General features: G+C 45.0%; 1 protein-coding gene across 1 annotated transcript in view; it reads left to right on the forward strand.

The window, feature by feature from the left end:
• The window catches only part of LOC142736456 (NACHT, LRR and PYD domains-containing protein 3-like), an 82,636-nt gene that overhangs the window by 30,551 nt on the left and 29,318 nt on the right, over window positions 1-22,767 (forward strand). The window contains exon 5 of the mRNA XM_075849649.1: window positions 17,537-17,620. Within this exon, the coding sequence (XP_075705764.1) occupies window positions 17,537-17,620 (84 nt within the window). The remainder of the gene's footprint in view (window positions 1-17,536; window positions 17,621-22,767) is intronic.

A 22,767-nucleotide genomic window follows, 5' to 3' on the forward strand; every position in this document is an offset into this window, starting at 1 on the left:
ACACTTACCACAGTCTCTTCCTCTGCGGTGCTTGTCTCTGGCAGCCTCCAGGACCTTAATCATGTGACTGTGACGTCACCACAGGTCCTTCACCCTCTAGTTTCAGTTTTGCCGTTATCAGGCAGCTGCTGGAGGTTTAGGGTATGTGCACACACACTAATTACGTCCGTAATTGACGGACGTATTTCGGCCGCAAGTACCGGACCGAACACAGTGCAGGGAGCCGGGCTCCTAGCATCATAGTTATGTACGATGCTAGGAGTCCCTGCCTCGCTGCAGGACAACTGTCCCGTACTGTAATCATGTTTTCAGTACGGGACAGTTGTCCTGCAGCGAGGCAGGGACTCCTAGCATCGTACATAACTATGATGCTAGGAGCCCGGCTCCCTGCACTGTGTTCGGTCCGGTACTTGCGGCCGAAATACGTCCGTCAATTACGGACGTAATTAGTGTGTGTGCACATACCCTTAGACAGGAGGGACAGTGCACAGCAGCACAGAGGAGCTGACTGTCAGGGAGACTCCAGCTCCTGCCCATCACAATCTCTGACAGTCTGCTCTCTACAGCTGATGTGCTGTGCCCCTGTTCCCTGGCCGCAATTGACTCCCCCTGCACATTCCCCCGCCTCTTCATCAGCACGTGGGACCGATGATCACTAGAATGCGGCCGGCAGCAGCAGCCCTGGAGAGTTTTGTTTCACTTGTGTGCGGTGTGGGAAGCTATGGGCCCCCTGCAAGCCTTGGGCCCCGGGCGACCGCCCGAAACGCCCATATGGGGATCCGCCACTGCCGGGGATTCAGTAGGAGCCTCTGATGTCAATGTCCATATATGGACAGTGACCTCAGGGGTTTCCTCTAGCAGCGGAATCCCTGGACAGATCATCGGCAACAGGGATTCCGCTCAAGGAGTAACCACTAATTCTGAAACAGGGAACTATCAGAATAAGTTCAGAGCGGCGAGAGCTCCTCCACCATCTACAGGGGCGAGCTGTGTGTGGAGCTATCTACAGGGGGGCTGTGTGTGGAGCTATCTACAGGGGGCTGTGTGTGACACTATCTACAGGGGGCTGTGTGTGGAGCGATCTACAGGGGCTGTGTGTGGAGCGATCTACAGGGGGCTGTGTGTGGAGCTATCTACAGGGGGCTCTGTGTGGCGCTATCTACAGGGGGGCTGTGTGTGGAGCTATCTACAGGGGGGCTGTGTGTAGAGCTATCTACAGGGGGGCTGTGTGTGGAGCTATCTACAGGGGGGCTGTGTGTGGAGCTATCTACAGGGGGGCTGTGTGTGGAGCTATCTACAGGGGGGCTGTGTGTGGCGCTATCTACGGTATATGGAGCTTTTACTATATATTAGTCTTCGGAACAAAAATAGCTACTTCTTTAGTGTTATTAAATGGGTTACTGCAGGGTAGTAGCAATTCTTAAATGTGGGTATGTGTTCCTTTTGGAGATGCGTCTCCTAAAGGTAGACAATGTAGGACCTCTGTTTATGCAGAGAATACAAGATCCGTGTATATTCAGAATACACACATATATAAGATTTCGAGCACAATCATAACAATATCACTTAGGGTTGTGTAGAATCAGCACATGTATCAGATGCAGCATTTTCACCTTGTTTACTATTGATGCATTATGTACATACACCACATGGTGGCGCCTAATCTCTATACATGATGTGCATAATATTGGCCAGTAAAATCAGCAGTTTGAAATATAGACCTTACATAAGGTATTTTATTTTATTTTTGCATTCCCATTGTCCTAAAAGCGAGTCTAATATGCATGTCTGTATTAAGAAGTGTCATTTTGGATTCTTAGCATGCGTTATTTGAACAATATAATAATCTTTGTCTTCCATTTAGAACATGTGTTACATTATAGTGACATACAATAGAAAATATAACAATAATAGTATAATATAATAATAGTTTATTAATGCTTTATGATTGTAAACATAAATGAAAACCCTGAATATGGACATAAAAGCATAAATAAAACACAAGGTTGGTTTATTCAAACTGGTGTCCCTGGTGCTGCTTTGACAATCCAAAGGGCCTCTAAAGCAAAATCTGATACTCCCAAATTTGCCTTGCACCTGTTTTAATGAATCTCCCTCATTATGCTAAAAAAAAGTTTTTGTTTGTGTTTTTTTTTTGTCTTTTTTTTCCATCATGGAACATTTGTTATTTGATCTTTGCAGTGGCTTTCCTTCTGGATGATAGATGGTGGTCCCCTGAGGGGATAATAATTGAAGAACCATCACTCTGTTACCTAAAATGCCCTGGTAAATCATTTTACAAGGGGTTTTATGGACCAAAGAGGGCATAAAACTCCTTGTAAAATGATTTACCAGGGACTGTGCGCTGGTCACCTTTAAGTTTCATTTTTATGCTCAATCTGCCATAAAATATAAACCAAACAAAATTTGTACTGCAATTCAGTGAGGAAGGCCACATTTCATCATAAAGTGCATCAATGAATTAATTACAGTACATTAAGCCAATTTATTGCTAAATACCTTAATGTTTTTCAGGTCTGCTATGATGTGATTCTAATGTGATCAGGGTAATTAATCTGCAATGTATGAAATTTCAAATGTCTTATTGTACTAGCATGCAGAGCATACTGAAAGCACTTCACAAATTCCCTACGACTAATGGCTATTGCAGTAAAGTATTCCAGCAAATAAGCCACCATAAAATCGGCCTATGGGAATGCAGGCTTAATCTACAAATGAATTAAAGCCTTTGTGAGTGAAAGAAATCAGCACGAATTTGCTTTGCAAATATCTAAGATTATAACCATAACATGTTTTATCAGCATATGGAGTCCTTGACTTAGCATCTTGGCCTATTGTACATATGTGCTGATAATGTGACATCTTTTGTACTTGGACTGCATCTTAATAAATAATTTGTCAACCCACTGGGGGGAAAAAGAAGCTGTTTTCCATAGCAACTGATACAAATTTTGTCATTTCAGTGCAGTTTAGAAAAGGATCACAAAATTTAAACTTGGTGCTATTAGTTTTAATATATCCATATGGGCCGACTCCAGGTTTATGTGGGCCTTTGGGCGACACAGACTTAGTGGGCCCCTTTGCGGGGAACTCACTTACGTAGGCAGTAAAACGGAAGTTTGTGCCCCCTTATAAAAGCTGGGCCCTGTTTATGCCCAGAAATAAAAGTTAGGCTCCCAGTTTGTGCCCCAATATCAAAGCTAGGCCCCCTTTATTTCTCCATATAGAAGTTAGGCCCCCTGTTTGTGCCCCCATATATACCATGCCCTCTGTAGATAATGCCACAGGGCCCTCTGTAGATAATGCCACAGTGCACTCTTTAGATAATGCCGCAGTGCCCTTTGTAGATAATGCCATAGTGCCACACACACCCCCTGTAGATAATGCCACAGTGGCCTCTGGAGATAGTACCACACAAAGCCCATTGTAGATAGGGCCACACAAAGCCCCCTGTAGATAATACCACACAAAGCCCCCTGTAGATAGTGCCATACACCATCCCTTGTAGATAGAGCCACACACCAACCCCTTGTAGATAGCACCACACACCCCCTCCCTTTAGATAGCGCTACACCCCCCATCCCTGTAGATAGGGCCTTTGGGGCTATCATCAGAGTGTTGATGATGCTCTGGGGGGGGGGGGATTTCTAACCTGGAGGAGCCCCTGATGTCACTGTCCAAATATGGAGAGCGACGTCAGGGGCTTGACCTGGAGCGGAATCACCGGCCAGAGCGTTGCTGACGCTCTGGCCGGGTATTTCTCTCCTGGTGGAGCCCCTCCTGGGGGAGCCATGATGGCAGCGTAAAGCATCCAGCGGCCAAGTGGGCCCCCCCAAGGGCCGTGGGCACTTGCCCGGGTTCGCCGGTTGCTGACGCCCTGTTCATATAAAAACAATAAAAAGCATTTGTTCATCAAAATGCTTAGAGCAATAAATGTAAAAGGCTCTAATAAATATATTGATATGATTGGACACTTTTTGTATTACAAATTTGATCCTCCTTAATTTCAGCAGTGTATCCTAATTAAAATGGCCATATATTCATTAAGGGTTCTGTCCTTGTCCAGCCTTTTTTAGTATATGTAATATAGCAGGTTCATCCACATGTTGACAGTACAGCTGACTGGCCAGTCATGTAACCTAAGATTCACTGCTGAGCAACAGTGAATGTGATTGATCAAACCCTTTACTAAAGGTCCACCCCATAGACTCATTCACAGATTCCTTTTAAGGCCCTTTTACACGGGCCAATTATTGGGGCAAACGCTCATTCATAGAACGCTTGTTGCTGATAATTGCCCTGTATAAACAGGGCAGCGATCAGCAGATGAACGAGCAAACGCTCGTTCATCTGCTGATCGTATCGTTTTAAAAATGAAAAATATTATCGTTTTGAGCAGCGCATCTCCCTGTATAAACAGGGAGATGTGCTGCCGCCATGATAGCAACGTATGGGGACGAGCGATGGGAGTAACAAGCGCTCGTCCCCATACTAGCTCCTTGTGAAAGGAGTGCAGCAACCACGAGGAAGAGCTTCCCAGGAGGATGGGAGCAGTAGTGAAGTGCACGGTGTATGGCCTGAGGTATCTGTAGGAATCTCTACCTCTCCTCCCTCGCTCCTTCTCGGGCTGGCACAGTGACAGGGGGGCTGCACTATGGATGATGGTGGTGATAGTCTTTTCCCCCGTAGCAACTCCCGTGATGGTGGTAGTAGTATGTGTGCGCCTGGCAAGGTGGTATGTGGGGTGCCCTTGATGTTATGCAGTGTAGGGACCAGACGACACAGGGGATTTGAATAACTCACGTTTACTGAAGAACTTTATACAGTCTTCCAAAATGGAGGCACGTTATCTTCTGTCCACTTCAACAGTTGAGGGGAAGAAGGGACCAGTGGGTGACCAATGAGGGTTTCAATTGTCCAGCTATATCTAGAAATCATTCACTTTTCCAGCAGCGTGTGTAATAAATGAACTCACTTTTCTCAGTGATGAGGGTTGTAGTTGAGTGACTTGATAGACACTTCTTATATTAATTGTGGCGTGCGGCAGAACCGGTAACAGCGCCAGCAGGAGTTCTGAGGCCCAATATTATATAGACTTCTCCTCAGAAACAGACAGACAGCTTTTCAGCTAAATAATACTTGCTGTGGTGATGATAGAGATGATATGCTGGTTACAATCTCCTTACTGTTCCTCCTCTTGCATTGGGCTGCAGGTGCTGAGACCTGTTGCCAGTTGAAAGGATTGTTTTAATCTGCTGTGTCAGAGCAGCTAGCAGACATGTCTGTCTCCTCACAGACACAACCCGACTCCTCTGTGTAGACTGTGAGACAGCGTCAGAGTGAGGCTCTCGGGCTGTAGCCAGGCTCCACCCCCTTTTCAAACAATGCTAGATGTACAATGCACCCTCTAGTGGCTCCCCACTGATACCTTCATCCTTCTCTTCAGCTGGTGAACAGCACACTGTGTGAAAAATAATAAAGACATGTAAAACACATACAATGCATGACATACAAATAACAGGGAACCAGAAGGGTATCTTCTGGGATGCTGCATACTCCCGGACTTAAGACAAGACGTCCTCGTCGTTTTCTTGGATATGAACAGCCTAAAAGATGTAAAAAGGGTTAACATGAAATGCAAACATCTTAATAACATTGTATTCCTGTATTCTTGACTCACGAAGGGGGAATAGGGGCGAAGATTTCTTATGTAACAGTTGGAAGATGAGGGGCAGTGGCCAACAGTTTATGGCACTTAGGATATGAGGGGCTCTGGTACGTCAGAGTCTATGGGGATATTCCCTCTTGAACGTAACAAGGGTTGGTAGGCTTCGGCCTAACTTGGATAGGAATAAATGAAGAAATGAAGAAGGGGCTCTAGAACATAAGAGTCTTTCTTGTTCCCTACTTGCAATTATATTCAATCCCTATAGCGAACTGGTTTCACTCCTTTAGTGGTTCTCTCTGATCTCCTGACAGGTTCAGGTACAACAACAGCAGGTACATGATGTGATCTGTCCTCTGTGTGAGTTGTAGACACTGTAGGTGTAGGATCAGGTGCAAGGAATGACAAAATTGGGGTAAACCACCAACTCAGTGGGTTCTTTATGTCCAAGTGTTGCTCTTGAGTTGAGGATTCAGTAGTTGTTGCTTCAATAGCTTCAGTTACTTCTGGTAGATCAATTGCAACTGGTTCTTCAATTGATATTTCCTGTTCAATGGTAGGCAACTGTTGATCTAGTAGGCACAGTTTAAGCCTGTTACGGTGGACAATTTGCGGTTGTTTACCATCTCTTTGGATCTCATAGATATCTGTTCCTTGGTATGGGACAGCCTTGATGGTATAAGGGATTCTTTCCCACTTAGTGTCCAATTTGCTGGTTCTTTGAAAGTTTTTCAACCAGACAAGGTCTCCAACTTGAAAGGGTTTAGCATTAGCATGTTGGTCATAATCCTGTTGTTGCTTCTTTCTCGCTTCTTCCATCCTGGCTTCAACAATTTCATTTGCATCAGCCATGCGTCTTTGGTGTTCACTCACCCACTCTGTGGTTGGTAGAGGGTTCAAGTCATCTGGAACGGACACATTCAATGAAATGTCTGAAGGCAGCTTTCCTTGTCTTCCGAACAATAGGAAGTATGGGGTGTAACCTGTGGAGGCTTGCATAGTGTTGTTGTAGATGTACACCAACTCAGGCAAATGATTTGGCCAGACAGCTCTCTGATGAGGCGGTAAAGTTCTGAGCATCTCAATCAGAATCTGGTTCATCTTCTCACACAACCCATTTCCTTGGGGATGGTAAGCGGTTGTTCTTAGTTTCTTACAGTTGTACAGCTGACAAAGTTCCTGAAATAGTTGGGATTCAAATGCAGAACCTCTATCTGTCAAGATCTTCTCAGGACAGCCATAGGGTAGAAGGAAAGTTTTTAGGAAGACTGCAGCGGTGGTCTTTGCTGTCAAGTCCTTTACTGGTACTGCGACTGTGAATTTGGTGTAATGGTCGATGATGGTCATGGCATAGGTGTATCCTGTTCTACTTGGCTCCATTTTCACATGGTCGATGGCCACGATCTCCAGCGGTCGATGACTCACGATAGGATGCAGAGGGGCCTTTTGGTTTGGCTTCTCTCCTCTTGCTAAGGCACAAGCAGTACATTCTTGACACCATTTCTCGACATCACCTCTAATTCCGATCCAATAGAATCTTCTGCGAATTGTAGCTTCTGTCTTTTGAACTCCAAAGTGTCCAGACTTGTTGTGGTATGCCTCAAGGACAACTTTGGCATCTCTCCTTGGGATGACAATTTGGTGCAGCCGATTACTGGTGATGGGATCCAGCACTCTCCTCAGCAGCAGACCATTCTCTTCAAAGAGACGTTTCCTTTGTCTCCAAAGGCGAAGTAGTTCTGGGTTTGTGTTGCCTCGGCGGATTCTAATGGGTATTTTTTTGGTATCCAGGTAGTCTAGGATATCTCCAATCACTCTGCTCTCAGCTTGCAACAGGGCCCATTGTTCTTGTTCTGGTGACTGCTTCTTGGCCTGTTGGGAAGAACAATGTACCTGGGTTTTGTTGTTGATAGCATCAGGATCTGCAAAGCGGTTGTAGAATGCAGGCATCTCTACTTCCTCTTTGTGGTTGTCATCATCAGGATTCTCCGGGTCTTCTCCTGTAGGCAGGCGGGACAAGGCATCCGCATTGATGTTGGACTTGCCTGTTCTGTATTTGACCACGAAGTTGTAATTTGCTAATCGTGAAGCCCATCTCTGTTCTAAGGCTCCCAGCCTTGCGGTGTTCAGGTGTGCTAGCGGGTTGTTATCTGTGAAGACAGTGAAGGAAGAAGCGGCAAGGTAGTCCTTAAACTTCTCTGTGACGGCCCAGACCAATGCAAGGAACTCCAGCTTGAAGGAACTATAGTTCTGATCGTTTCTTTCAGCTCCTTTGAGTGCTCTACTTGCATAGGCGATCACTCTTTCTTTGTCTCCTTGTTGTTGGGCCAGCACTGCACCAAGTCCTTGGTTGCTTGCATCTGTGTAAAGATGGAAGGGCAGGCTGTAATCTGGGTAGCCCAGAATGGGTGGTTCAGTCAATAATCTTTTCAGTAACTGGAAGGCAATTTCTTGTTCTTCTTTCCAGTTAATGGGAATTCTCCTCTTCAAGTGTTCTTTAGGGTGCCCCCTCAAGAGTTCTTGTAGCGGTTCAGCGATGCGGGCAAAATGAGGAATAAATCTCCTGTAGTACCCGGCAAATCCGAGAAAGCTTCTTACTTCCTTCACAGTGGTAGGTGTAGGCCAACTGTGGACAGCAGCTATCTTCTCAGGATCTGGCTTTATGCCTTCTGCGCTCACTATATGTCCCAAGTACTGGACTTGAGGTTGGAGGAGGTGACACTTGGAGGGTTTGATTTTTAAGCCATTTTTGGTTAGGACCTGGAACACTTCAGCTAGATGCTTGAGATGATCTTCATAGGACTTGGAGTAGACTATGACGTCATCCAGGTATAGGAGCACAGTCTCAAAGTTCCTGTGACCTAGGCATCTTTCCATCAGCCTTTGGAATGTTCCAGGAGCATTGCACAGTCCGAAGGGCATGCAATTGAACTCGAATAAGCCCATTGAGGTGGTGAAGGCTGTCTTCTCCCTATCAGCTGGAGACATTGGTACTTGCCAGTAACCACTTGTGAGATCCAGTGTAGAGAAGTAGGCAGCTGATCCCAGGGCTGTCAGAGATTCTTCAATCCTTGGAAGAGGATAGGCATCCTTGTGGGTAATGTTATTAATTTTTCTGTAATCCACACAGAAGCGAAGGTTGCCATCTTTCTTCCTGACAAGAACTAGTGGTGCAGCCCAGGGGCTGTGACTTTCTTGGATGACTTTAGCCTCTTTCATGTCGTGGACCATCTGCTTCACGTCTTGGTATAGGGCAGGTGGTATAGGCCTGTGTCTTTCCTTAATGGGAGGATGAGTACCAGTGGGAATAGTGTGCTCAATGTCTTTTGCTCTCCCATGCTCCAGAGGATGCTTACTGAAGGCTTCATGGTTATCCTGAGCCACTTCAAGTACTCCTTGGATCTGGTAGGCAGGTGTTGTTGCAGTTCCCACATGGATTTCTCCCCACCAGGGTGTTACTGGTGCTTCTTCTGACGTCTTTAGTTGCTGTGCAGCCTGTTTAGCGGTGACAGTTGGAATGTCCACCAGGTCTTGCACACTGAGTTGGGACAGCTGTGCTACAGGGTAGTACTTCCTCAGGGTTACTGAATGGTCTCCTAAGTTGAGAAGACGGATGGGTACTTTCCCTTCGACCACAGTCACTAAACTTCGGGCAGCCATAACCATTGGATGTTCATCTAGTGGTATTGGTTCCACTAGGGCTTGGTAGTCAAGTCCTTGTAGGCCTGAACGGGCCCGACACCATAGCAGTGTTTCTGTGCCAGGTTTTAGGGTTACTGGATGGTGGTCCTTGATGCGAGCTCTGCAGATCTCTCCTCTGGCGTTGGTGAATCGCTGTTGGGCAGCCAGTACATGGATGGTCTTGTGTATTACCTTCTGGGCAGCCTGGGAAGCCGTGGGGACGGATTGTCGTAGGGCCTCTAGCATTTCTCCATAGCAGTGCTTTAGGATGTTCATTCTCAGAATTACTGTGGGTTGTCCTTGATCTTTAACTTTGATCACGAGGACTCCTTGCTGAGGTAAGTGCACTCCTCCCAGTTGGACAGTAGGCTCCCAGTACCCGTGCAGAGGTAGGGACTGGCCGTTGGTAGCGATGACGTCTAACCAGGCTTCTGGAGGTTGCATCAGGATCTCGCTACTCCAGTGTTGTTCAAAGGCGGCCTGCTGGATGGTTGTCACTTGGGATCCCGTATCCAGAAGGGCAGCAAATGGTACTCCATTGATGCGGATGGTAACTTCTGGACGAGGTCCGACAAACCGTGGCAGCCATTTTGGATCTTTGGGACATATTATTTCTCCTCCCGAGGAATGGTCCTCTGCCTCGGGAGACGTCCGTTTAACGCCCAGCATTGACGTTCTTGGTGACCTATCTTATGGCAGTGTCTGCAGGCAGGTCTCCCATGTTCATCAAATCGATCTGTCGACGTTTTGTTGGGACTATTGCGGTAGCCCTTGCTAGGACTATTTGGATAACTGTCTCTAGATGTTGGCAGCTCACATTTTACTGGAGAGCTGGCTTCTAGATTCTCCAGTCGTTGGCAGACTTGCTCCAGGCTTTTGGCAATGAGTTTCAGTTGATCTTGGTACTGATCTCCTCCAGCTGTGATTTGAGCCTGTGTAGCCTGGTAGGTGATGGGCTTGCAAGGTGTTGGATGTGGTGCTACTGGGTCAGGTTCCTCTTCTGCCTCTTTAAGAGGGGTGGTAGCCCTGACTGTTCTTCATCTGGGCCTTCTTTCTAGTACCTCTATGGCCAGTTCTTTAAACTCATGGAAGGTGCTGTCAGGGTTCTGGACGGACATCATTTGTAGTTGATGACTCATGGAATCTGAGGCGACTCCTTCAATGAACTGCTCCCTCAGGATTCTGTCTGCTTTTTCAGCCTCATGGGGGTCGGCTTGTATCATGGCCCTCATGGTCTCCTGTAAGGAAAGAGCAAAATTTCGGAGTGTCTCACCTGGTTGCTGAACTCTGTCCATGAACCTCATCCTGAGCTCAGAGATGGATTTGGGCTCAAAGGTGGTACGTAGCTGGACCAGGATCTGATCCACAGCCTTCTTTTGGATACGTGGCCAGGACTCCACTTCTTTTAGGGCCACATCTTGTAGTTGTCCCATTAAAATCTCTACCTTCTGTTCTTCTGGAATGGGGTAGAGGCGGAACATGGCAAGCATCTTTTTTCTAAAGTCTTTTAAGGTGTGTGGTTCACCTTTGTAGTGGGGCAGCCATGGGGCCCCTGCATAGTAGGGCATGGACAGCGGCATGATGCAGGGTGCTGCAGCAGGTGTTGTTCTTTCTGTCATGGCCGGTGTAGTGACCGTGCTGAGACCGGGCTCTTCCGTGTCACTTGAGTCCGACATTGTTACTGTCCCTTTAAATTTTTCCAATGTCTATTATTGGCGCTCCCGGACTTTTAACTGAGTCGGGGGTCTTGTTAAAGGTGCTTTTTATTGGGTCCGGAGTGATGTCCAGGATGCTCCCGGGCTTTTTATTGGGCACCGGTGGTGGTACAGCAGGGGTTAACTTGATGGCCAATTGAATCGGGACTCACCGATGGTATGCTGTTGCTTCCCTCTGGGCTGTACTTTGTTACCGGGCTGTTCCGTTGCTCTCCTGTGATGTTTTTGGGAGAGTTGCTGGTTGCAGGGGATCCGCGGTGGAGGTGCCGTGCAGAGGCTTCACTCATCCAAGATGGCGGCGCCTAGCAGTTTTCGGCCGTTCCCTCTTGCCTGTGCTGGATATTGTGAGTTCCTATAATCATCCAGATGGTGGCGCTAGACTGGCGCCGCAGGTTAACCTGTCTGGAGCGGGTAAATGGAACTGTGACGCAGCAGTTTGTGAGGTAAAATGGCGGATTAACCCCTTTTGGGCTGGAACTGCCGGGAAACAGTGATTTTAACCCCTTTTGGGGCTGAAATAGTCTCTTGCAGCTGCGGTTGCAGCTTTGTACGGTGGGGACCAGGGCTTTGGGACAAAGTCTCTCTGGTTTGGGGCCCACATGAGATTTAAACGTATCCTGTTCGTGACGCCAAAGTTTATATGCAGCAACCACGAGGAAGAGCTTCCCAGGAGGATGGGAGCAGTAGTGAAGTGCACGGTGTATGGCCTGAGGTATCTGTAGGAATCTCTACCTCTCCTCCCTCGCTCCTTCTCGGGCTGGCACAGTGACAGGGGGGCTGCACTATGGATGATGGTGGTGATAGTCTTTTCCCCCGTAGCAACTCCCGTGATGGTGGTAGTAGTATGTGTGCGCCTGGCAAGGTGGTATGTGGGGTGCCCTTGATGTTATGCAGTGTAGGGACCAGACGACACAGGGGATTTGAATAACTCACGTTTACTGAAGAACTTTATACAGTCTTCCAAAATGGAGGCACGTTATCTTCTGTCCACTTCAACAGTTGAGGGGAAGAAGGGACCAGTGGGTGACCAATGAGGGTTTCAATTGTCCAGCTATATCTAGAAATCATTCACTTTTCCAGCAGCGTGTGTAATAAATGAACTCACTTTTCTCAGTGATGAGGGTTGTAGTTGAGTGACTTGATAGACACTTCTTATATTAATTGTGGCGTGCGGCAGAACCGGTAACAGCGCCAGCAGGAGTTCTGAGGCCCAATATTATATAGACTTCTCCTCAGAAACAGACAGACAGCTTTTCAGCTAAATAATACTTGCTGTGGTGATGATAGAGATGATATGCTGGTTACAATCTCCTTACTGTTCCTCCTCTTGCATTGGGCTGCAGGTGCTGAGACCTGTTGCCAGTTGAAAGGATTGTTTTAATCTGCTGTGTCAGAGCAGCTAGCAGACATGTCTGTCTCCTCACAGACACAACCCGACTCCTCTGTGTAGACTGTGAGACAGCGTCAGAGTGAGGCTCTCGGGCTGTAGCCAGGCTCCACCCCCTTTTCAAACAATGCTAGATGTACAATGCACCCTCTAGTGGCTCCCCACTGATACCTTCATCCTTCTCTTCAGCTGGTGAACAGCACACTGTGTGAAAAATAATAAAGACATGTAAAACACATACAATGCATGACATACAAATAACAGGGAACCAGAAGGGTATCTTCTGGGATGCTGCAGGAGCAAACGAGCGTCTATCAACGAGCTGTCACATTGATCGGCGCTCGTTTACACGGCCCGGGACGGGCCGTGTAAGAGGACCTTAGACTCATTCATTCAGCAACCCAAAGATTATTGTACAGTAGTACAACAGAACACTAAAGAGAAGGATACCTCACTTAATTAAAGCCTGATATGAGATTAAATAGTAGTATGACGTGGACTCTAATAGGGAGTAGCCCCAAACGCATATTCATGAGAAGCTATTCTGATTAAGGTACAATTAAGATAAAGTTCAGGTTAATTACAATGTGAGATAAAGGAACTATCCCTCTAATAGTGGCGCATAGATGTTTTATACCGTATTGTTTTTATACAAAAGATACAAAGTCAATGCCTTTAAGTCTTTGAATATGCTAATTATGATTATTTACTTTACTACTATTATTATTACTACAGTATATTGTTATATTGTGCTAAATACATCTGTTCAAGACATACAATAAATATATTTCATGTGTATTTTTATTCTACTCTTTAACTACCGTGTTTCTATGGTGACATAGCCTCTGTACAAATGTCTCTGCAAGCAATTCCCCTCATGTTTTAATCTCACACATAATTTTTCTCACTTCTAAAAATAAACAACGGAAATCATCATATATGATATATTATTTATTAGACAAAGATAAGTATACTCTTATTTTCCCACTCAGCTATAAATATATCTTGGTTTATGCAGGAATTCATTAATAGAAATGATCTTCTACTGATCTTTACCCCACGTGCATTGCTATGGTACCAAGTGTAAACCCTCGGGCTCTTATCACACACTGCAGAAATAGTTGTGTTTCTTAATAATGTTGAGATGTGATCAGTGATCAGTGTATTTCTTTTCCATTGTAATCTCAGGGGATTGGGATTTAGGTTTTTTCTGCTGTACTACAAAAGTAGCAGAGCTGATCTTGCTCATCTATCAATAGTGTTAACTTCTTAAGTGAAAAGGGATTTTCCGACTAGGGAATTTCATGGCTGTAACTCTCCGTATGTGACTATAAGCTCAAGAGTGTACCTGGATGCCGATCCCCGGTTAGCGTAGTTGGGACTTGGGTGACGTCTCAGGCACAGCAGAGTAGCACAGCATGGTTGGAACAGACTTCAGTGACACTAAGCAAATTTCGCGGACAAGGAGCTGTGCTCCAGCTCAGGAGAAGTTTGGCAGCAGGAATGGACGATGAATGACAGAGACCGTTATTAAGCTGGCGCAGGAAAACCCAGAGTGCAGAGTCTGAGGAATCACCTGTTCTTCCCCCTTATCACACACAAGGAGATATGAACTTTGCCAATATAATTTTCAGGTTGCGGTCCCAGGGTTGTCCCCAATAGATGTTAGTGCTGCAGATGGTGGGTATAATCAGTATTGTGGTCAAACAGATCTGGGTTGGTAATGCTAGGAAACTCACCAGGCTGAGAATCAAGCAAGGAACTCTAGGAGCAATTCCTCTTTAAGGTCTCCAACTGATGTCTTCCACCACAGCCAAACCTTGATCCCGCAGTTAAGCCGCGCTTAAGTGCAGAGAAAAGAGCTGTGGTGTCGTGTAGACGACAGGATGCCCCACAGCTCAGGAATAAGCGGATTGGCGCTCCACCTGGCACATGGAGAGCCGCAGTGGGTCAGAGAGCTGGATCCGGAGACGTGCCGAATCACGCTTCCCGACATTGCCCCCTCCAGACGCGCAGAGGGGATGTATCTTGACGAGGAGAGCAAAACTTCTTGATTAATCTTGGAGCATGAATTTTATGAGAATGCACACCCGATAATTCCTTTAGTCCAAACCCTTTTCAGCCAATTAAATATTGTAAGCCCCCACAGAACCTTCTGTAGTCTAAAAAATGTTCTACTTCATACGCTTCCGAGTTATCAGTTATTACTGGTCTAGAAGCAGGAGATTCACTGGCAGGGGCAGAATTTGGGTTGAAAGCAGTGACACATGAAATGCAAGGTTAATGGATAATAACTGAAACTTGAGGTCATCAAATTGACCTCAAGATATTACTAAGATATTATGATCTATATTACTTTGGCACTAATTTCTTGGGCAGAGGGTAAAAAAGTTGAGTGTGGACAGCCATACTTTGTTGTCGATACACCAACTGCTCTGTTTTCCGAGAAAAGCCAAGCAAAAAGCAAGCGGCTCAGCGCTCACACGAGCGCTTCTGCCGCTTCGTTTTAGCAATCGGTGGGAGTCTCAGTGCTCAGACCGCCAGCGATCAAAACTTTTGACATGTCACTGACATGTCAGAAGTTTGTTGAACATTTAATTACCCTTTAATAATATTGGGTGGCTGGTAGGTCTTGAAGAAGTCCTTAAAAATAAAATTTTCAGGGCTTTGAAGGACCTGGGAGAGACTTAAAAAGCTCTATAGAACTTTTATGGGAGGTTTTGCTTCTGGACAGGACCTAATAAATAATCTAAATTCTGACATTAAGCGTGGCCACCGGAAGGTTCTACAAACTAAATTAGTGGATTTTCTGATTCCTCCATGACCAGAAAGAAGAGAATTATGCTTCTGTCAGAATACAGTCCGTCTAAGATTTAAAGGAACAACAATTGTATTCTGGAAGAGGAGAAGGCCATACTTGGACTGACAGTGAGCTTGGTTACTTATTTCAGAGGCAGACTGTGAGGAATGTTCCTTAAAAGGGACACTAGATCATAAAAAAAAACATATAAAGAAGATAATTGTCCCCTAAAGCATGCCTCCCAACCATCCCGGATCCAGCGGGACAGTCCTGGATTCTGGGAGGTGTCCTGCTCTCCCCGGCGACTGTTGGCATGTCTTGTTTTAAACTGTATTTTCCTCCTCAGGAGGCAGATACGGTTGAATACAATGGTGCAGCAAGAAACCATCAGCTCCCTGCTCCACCATTCACTCTGTGGTGCCTGCTGTGAGCAGCTTGTCGCAGACAGGCGCACTGCAGTGACGTCATCGCTTCTGCCTGCGCCAAATTACGCAAAAAATGTACCAGATAAGACCGGCAGAGGGATCTCCTTTAATCGTCTAGAGAACAACGCTAGGTAGGTATTTTTTTTTATGAAGCAATATGGGGGCATTATGCTGTGAGTGGGGACGAAGACTATGGGGCATTAAAGTGTATATGGGAAGCACTATGGGGGCTTTATACAGTGTGAGATGTGAGTTGATTGGTGAAACTAAGGCCCTGTTCACGTCACTTTTTTTAAATTTACATTCAGCGTGTACGTCAGGAAGGCCCCTGATGTATACGCTAAACCTGTCCATAAGGCTCCGTGTCAGATGGAGATAAAAAAGAGTGTGCTTTTGGCCTGTTTGACCGGTAGTCCATTTAAAAAATGTATACATTAAACATATCGTTTTTTTTTTTACATGATAGTCTATCGGTGACGTCACTATGACACAAATATGTCATGAGATTTTTCCATAGTTTTGTGGAGTATATATTAAATGGATGTCGTTATAGCCTATGGCCGACAAATGCTTTAAACGGATGCCTAACAGTTGCATCAGTCACCCATAGGCTAAAATGGTATCCATTTAAGGGATACATCATGAAAAGGGTCATGAAAGTTCATGACCTATCCCTTAGAATGGATACAGTAATAGTCTATTAGTGATGGATGAAACTGTTAGGCATCCGTCACAACCTACGTTTACGTCGGTAGCTTTACCCGGCATATACGTCAAATCTAGGCATTTAATCATGATGTGAATGGAGTCCTACGGACAGAGACGATTTTCTGCAAAAACTGTCCTATGCAGACTGCTCTACTGTAAATAGGAATCGCTGTGGATCAATTAATTTAGTAGTACCCATCAAAAAGTGTACTAAAAAGCATAGCAGCAAAACTAGCTTTGTATTAATATTAAAATTCGGTCCTAAGTCCAATATACCACTGAGGCTTCTAGAACAAACAGGTAGGTTGTCACGGTCTATCCTATATCTGCTTAAATGGGTAAATGAAAGAGCCACTGTAGTAAATCAAGCTAGCATGCACATAGTAAAATGCAACAAAGCAACAACGTAAAATGGGACTCTTTAATAGTGCAGGTCTATGTCTTCACAATCTCACACCCTCCATATGTGACCAGTTTGGTAGTAAATCACTGAATTTCTCTGCTGTTTACTATAAGTTTATATATATATATATATATATATATATATATATATATATATATATATTTTTTTTTTTTGTTATTATTATTATTTTTTTTTTGCTTTCTCTTCAATTCAGCCGATCTTAGTGTTAGGGGTTGACAGGCCTTCTAGGCCCAAAGTCGAAGTGGAATTGCTGTGCTAGCTGGTGCCAGAGTAAGACTCTGATTAATGCTGCCCTCTGCTGGCAGCAGATAGTAAAACTAGTAAATTCTCATTTACATTACATGTTTTCGTATTCAGAGGGTTTTAAAGTCCCAAAGGTCCTCCTAGCTGTTGGGACCTTCTAGTTTCAGCCGGACAGAGGAGTGGACAGGGTGCGGCACAAAAATACTAAGGATTTCTTGTGATACTGGGAGCTTCACTATTTATCACCATTCTGTGTTCAGTTTAGGTTCACTTTCTTTTTTTTTTTTTGCTGATGTTGGACTAGGAATGAAACTACAGTTCATATCAGTAAAGAAAGAAATTTTAAACTTGATTTTTATTTATTTAGTAGTACCCACTGTTAATATGTTTACAGAGAAATGTTATATTATTTCATCAATATTAGTATATTAGAATCGCTAACCATGCATTTCTTTTGTATTTTATAGCCTTGGGTGGACACAATTAGAAGATGAAGAATTTTTAGAACTTTATAAATGTCTCCCACACAATCGCTCCTTGACAGGATTATGGTAAGAGAACATAGAAGGACATTTATCATTGTTTTTGCTGCATTATTTTTTTTTGCTATTTGCACCATTTATCTATTTTTAATGCGCCAATTTTATCATTGTTTTTGCGCTCGATTTTTGTCATTTTGCGCATAGTACGACACTTTTGAAAATATGTAAACATAGTGTGGCCTATGTGGTAGATGGAATTATGTCAATGTTTTTTAAATGCAACTTTTTTAAAAAGTCACCAAAAAGTTGCAAATGAGAAAAAACTGTTAGGAGGAAATTTATTGAGACTGGGGTTTCATACGCCAGTCTTAAACTGAACTGACCTGCAGTAAGGGTATGTTCACATGCCCTATTTATGGACGTAATTCAGGCATTTTACGCCTCGAATTACGCCTGAAAAAACGGCTCCAAACCGTCTGCAAACATCTGCCCATTGAATTCAATGGGTCTTACGGTGTTCTGTGCAGACGGGGTGTATTTTTACGTGTCGCTGTCAAAAGACGGCGCGTAAAAAACGCCCGCCTCAAAGAAGTGCATGTCACTTCATGGGACGTAATTGGAGCCGTTTTTCATTGACTCCATTGAAAAACAGCTCCAATTACATCCGTAATGGACGCCGCGAAAAACGCGAGTACTTGTCAAAACGTCTGAAATTCAGGAGCTGTTTTCGCCTGAAAACAGCTCCGTAATTTCAGACGCACTTGGCGTTGCCGTGTGAACATACCCTGAGATGCACCGGATTTATTAAGTGCTGCACGCCTCTTAATAACTTTGGCTGCTATGAGCAATTTCCGCCAATGTCTGGCATAAATTATAGTAACTATGACAGTAAGTCTGACGGTGGCCACGCACCCTCCTGCTATACCCCACCCACTTTTCTTGTCACTTTTGAAAAATAGTAAGAGAAGTGCAAAACGGTATAAAGTAACAACTTACTTCACAAATTTGTTATGCGCTATAATTTGTGACTTTTTAACACCGCAAAAAGTTGTAAAGCGTAAAGCCGTTAATAAATTCCCCCCACAGTCTCTATCACAGAAAAAGTTTAGTCATTTTAGCCAGTGTGAAAGTTAATGGCAGTATGTATGTTGTGACATCGAAGGCAGATTCAGTCATACATTCGGCACTACATTTCAATAAAACAGTCTAGCTTTAACTTAGACATTGGTTAAATTACGCCTTTTTTTAATAAACATATAGGATGGTCTTTAATTGAGATTACTTTGAGAATGTCCTCCTATTTAAGACTGGCTGTTGTTAGCAGAATTTCTTAAATCCGATCCTGGCTACCACCGACGATGTATTATGAATAAAACATCCCTTATCTCTAAGTATAATGTAAGTCTGCGTATAAAACGTGGTTCTGCATGTCAAACAGGCCATTTTATATATTCTCCTTTCCCTTTCACACTTTATGCAGATCATTCATGCAGTACAATAGAGATATTGCTTTGGAACACATACATACATTATTGATGAAAGACACTTGCAACATCTTACTTTAGAGAAATCATTCTGTGGAGCGTTTCCTGAGTAATAAGGATTTATTAGGTTGCATGCTTTGTATGGAGACTTTGCAGTCACTGGATTTTACCCATTGTTTCGAGAAGCGTTCTATTATTTCCTTTTTTAAAATAGAAGATACAGACGTAAATGTTAATTTATAGATTTACCTGAAAATATTGGCTGTACTTATATTGTTGTTCAACCTAAGCTCACAACCGCATTATGACTCAGTACAAACTCTGAGTTGTATGGAGACGTAATACGGCATACCTCCCAACTTTCAAGTATCGCAAAGAGGGACAACTGATGCGGCGTGCCAGCGCGGCAATTTTTTATTTATTTTAAGTCACGCGCGTAACCTGGCACAATACCTGCCCATACACACCTGGTTCAGCCCACACAGTATCATGCTCCCATAGTGCCTCCCCACAGTATAATCCCCCATAGAACCCCCCACACAGTATAATGCCCCCATAGCTGCCCCCACAGAGTATAATACCACCATAGTGACTCCCACACAGTATAATGCCAAATAGCTGCCCCACACAGTATAATACCCCCATAGCTGCCCCATACAATATAATGCCCCCATAGATGCCCCCATATAGTATAAAGCCAGTACAGATTCCCCCATACAATATAATGCCCACACAAATTCCCACATACAGTATAATGTCCCATAGCTGCCTCCATACAGCATAATGCCCCCATGGCTTCCCCAGATAGCATAAAGCCAATACAGATGCCCCCATACAGTATAATGCCCACACAGTTGCCCCCATACAGTACAATGCCCCCATAGCTACCCCATACAGTATAATTCCCACACAGATGCCCCATGTAATGACAGGGATAGGGAAACAGACAAGTGAGCGCTAATCTACCCGCCACTCAGTCCCTGCCTACATGCAACGACCCGCCCTAGGCGACGGGGTACAACTGGGCGACGATCCCTACACTCAATAAGTGCACGACAGACAACAGACAAGGAAACACAGAACAAAGGGAAACGGGGCAGTTGCCCACGGCAACACCGTGAGCAACAAGAGTAGTGAACAAGCCGAGTCAAACCAGGAGTGTTCGAGGTACCAAACGCAGAGCAGAAGAGTAGTCAGTAAGCCAGGGTCAATACGAAGCAGGAACAAGTAGTTCAAGAAGCTGCAGCAGGGCCAGGAAACCAGCAGAGAAGAATCACAAGCAAGGAGGAACAGGAAAGGCAGGTATAAATAGACAGAGGGCGGGAGCTAGCTCCGTCTGGCCAGGCTGTGATAGGCTCTCCCACTCCTAAGCCTGCCATCCTGAGTGGTGGAAGATGGAGTCAGTCTCACAGACATAGAAGCAGGTGCAGACTGATTACCTATGGGCGTGGATACAGAAGCTGTGCCTGGCAGATCCTTAACACCCCATACATATAATGTCGACACAAATTCCCCAATACAGTATAATGCTCCCATAGCTGTACCCACACAGCATGATGCCCCCATAGCTGCCCCCATACAGCATAATGCCCCCATAGCTGCCCCATACAGAATAATGCACCCATAGATGCCCCCATACAGTATAATGCCCCATAGCTGAACCCATACAGTATAATGCCCCCATAGCTGCGCTATAAAGTATAATGCCCCTATAGCTGCCCAATACAGTATAATGCCCCTGTAGCTGTCCCATACAGTATAATGCCTCCTTAGCTGCCCCCATACTGTATAATGCCCCTTTAGCTGCCCCCATACAGTATAATTCTCCATACTGCCCCCATACAGTATATTGCTGCCTTAGCTGGCCCCATACACTATAATGCCCCCTTAGCTGCCCCTAGTGCCAGTACCCACATATTGCCACAGTGCCCATGTAGATAGTGCTCACACAGTGCCCATGTAGGTAGCGCCAAAGTGTCCCCTGTATATAGTGCTCATATAGTTCCACAGTCCTCATGTAGAAAGCGCCACACCCCCTTAAATATAGCACCACCCCCCTGTAGATAGCGCTACTCCCCCTCCTTTAAACAGCGGTATTGGGGTTCCCTCCAGGAGCGGAATCCCCAGCCTGAGTATTGGCCACACTGTTGCCGGGGATTCAACTCCAGGTGGAGCCCTTGACGTCACTGTCCATATACGGACAGCGACGTCAGAGGCTCCCTCTAGGAGCGGAGTCCCTGGCCGGAGCTTCAGCAACGCTCTGACTGCGGATTCCGCTCCAGGAGAAGCCCCTGACGTCACTGTCCATATATGGCTAGTGAGGCCAGGGGCTCCTCCAAGAGCAGAATCCCCGGCCAGAGCGTCGGCAATGCTATGGCTGGGGATTCTGCTCCTGGAGAAGCCTCTTATACAGGCCTCCCATTTGTCATTTTTACAGAAAATTAGATTGGAAGCTCCATTGGGATTAGGGACTGATGTTAGTGATAGCAATATGTGTGCAGCGCTACAGAATATGTTGGCGCTATATAAATAATACATACGGAGATAAATACTATCTCTTATTATGTAGCGGACCACAATACAAGGGACATATAAGTAAAATGTTTTATAGAGACCAAGACCAAATTGTATTATTTTCATTCATCCATGAATGTCCACACTATAATGCAAGCAAGAACTATGAAACTGTGGTATATGCCTATTAGGCCAGGATCACACATACAGTTTTGATGCAGATTTTGGCTCAGTTTTTTGAGCCAAACACAGAAGTGGACACAAAAGAAAAGAGATGCATCAGTCTTTTCTTTGCACCTTTTGTTTGTATTGGATTCACTTCTGGCTTTGGCTCAAAAAACTGAGCCAAAAACTGCCACAGAAACGGCATCAAAACTGTGTGTGCGTGTGTATGTGATACTGGCCTAGTGATTGCAATTTCTATATCAGAAGAAGTAGAATATACTTAGTAGTAGCATAAGTTCGCAGTGCGGAAAATCTGCAGCGTAATACAATAGCAGCAGAGTGGATAAGATCTGAACCAATCTATTACACATGCCACGTAAAAAATCCAATGAAAATCTGTTTATAAATTGACCTGAAGTGTGTTTTTTTAATCTGCAGCATGTGAATATATGCTGCGGAATAGCTGGTTTTCCCTATTTAATTTAATTTAAATTTTTTAAATTTAAACTGGTTTTCAATTTAATGGGTAGGTAAAACCCGCAACAAATTGCAAATGCTGCGATTTTTGCAGCAGAAAAAAACAAACAAACATATATTTACCCATAACTCTATGCTTCTCCGTCCAGGCTGGCCTCCTGGGATGGCATTTCATCCCATGTGTAGGGGTGTCGCTAGCACCAGGCCTGCAGGGCCCAAGCCCTGGATCTTTGGCCCGGTGCCCCGGATCCCCGGGCGACTTCCACATTCAGTGTTGCAGCTACAGGTGTCACAGCGGTCGCAATGTCGACTGGGCCGCGGCCCCCCCCCGCACCGTGTCTATAAAAAGTGAATTTAGTAACTGGTGCCTGATGTCATAACATACACGGACCCCTGTTACTATAGTAATAACACTATTCTTACCCTCCTTCCCGAGCGCAGCGGAAGTCCTGACGTCTTCTCACGTCAAGACGCTGTGCGCCGCGCATGACATCTTGATGCTGGATGGTGTCGGGATATCCGCTGCACCCGGAGCCAAAGAGGAGGGTAAGTGTAACATTACTGTCTGCTGGGCTC

The sequence above is a fragment of the Rhinoderma darwinii genome, chromosome 1 (assembly GCF_050947455.1).
Source record: "Rhinoderma darwinii isolate aRhiDar2 chromosome 1, aRhiDar2.hap1, whole genome shotgun sequence".
NCBI classification, from domain to species: Eukaryota; Metazoa; Chordata; class Amphibia; order Anura; family Rhinodermatidae; genus Rhinoderma; species Rhinoderma darwinii.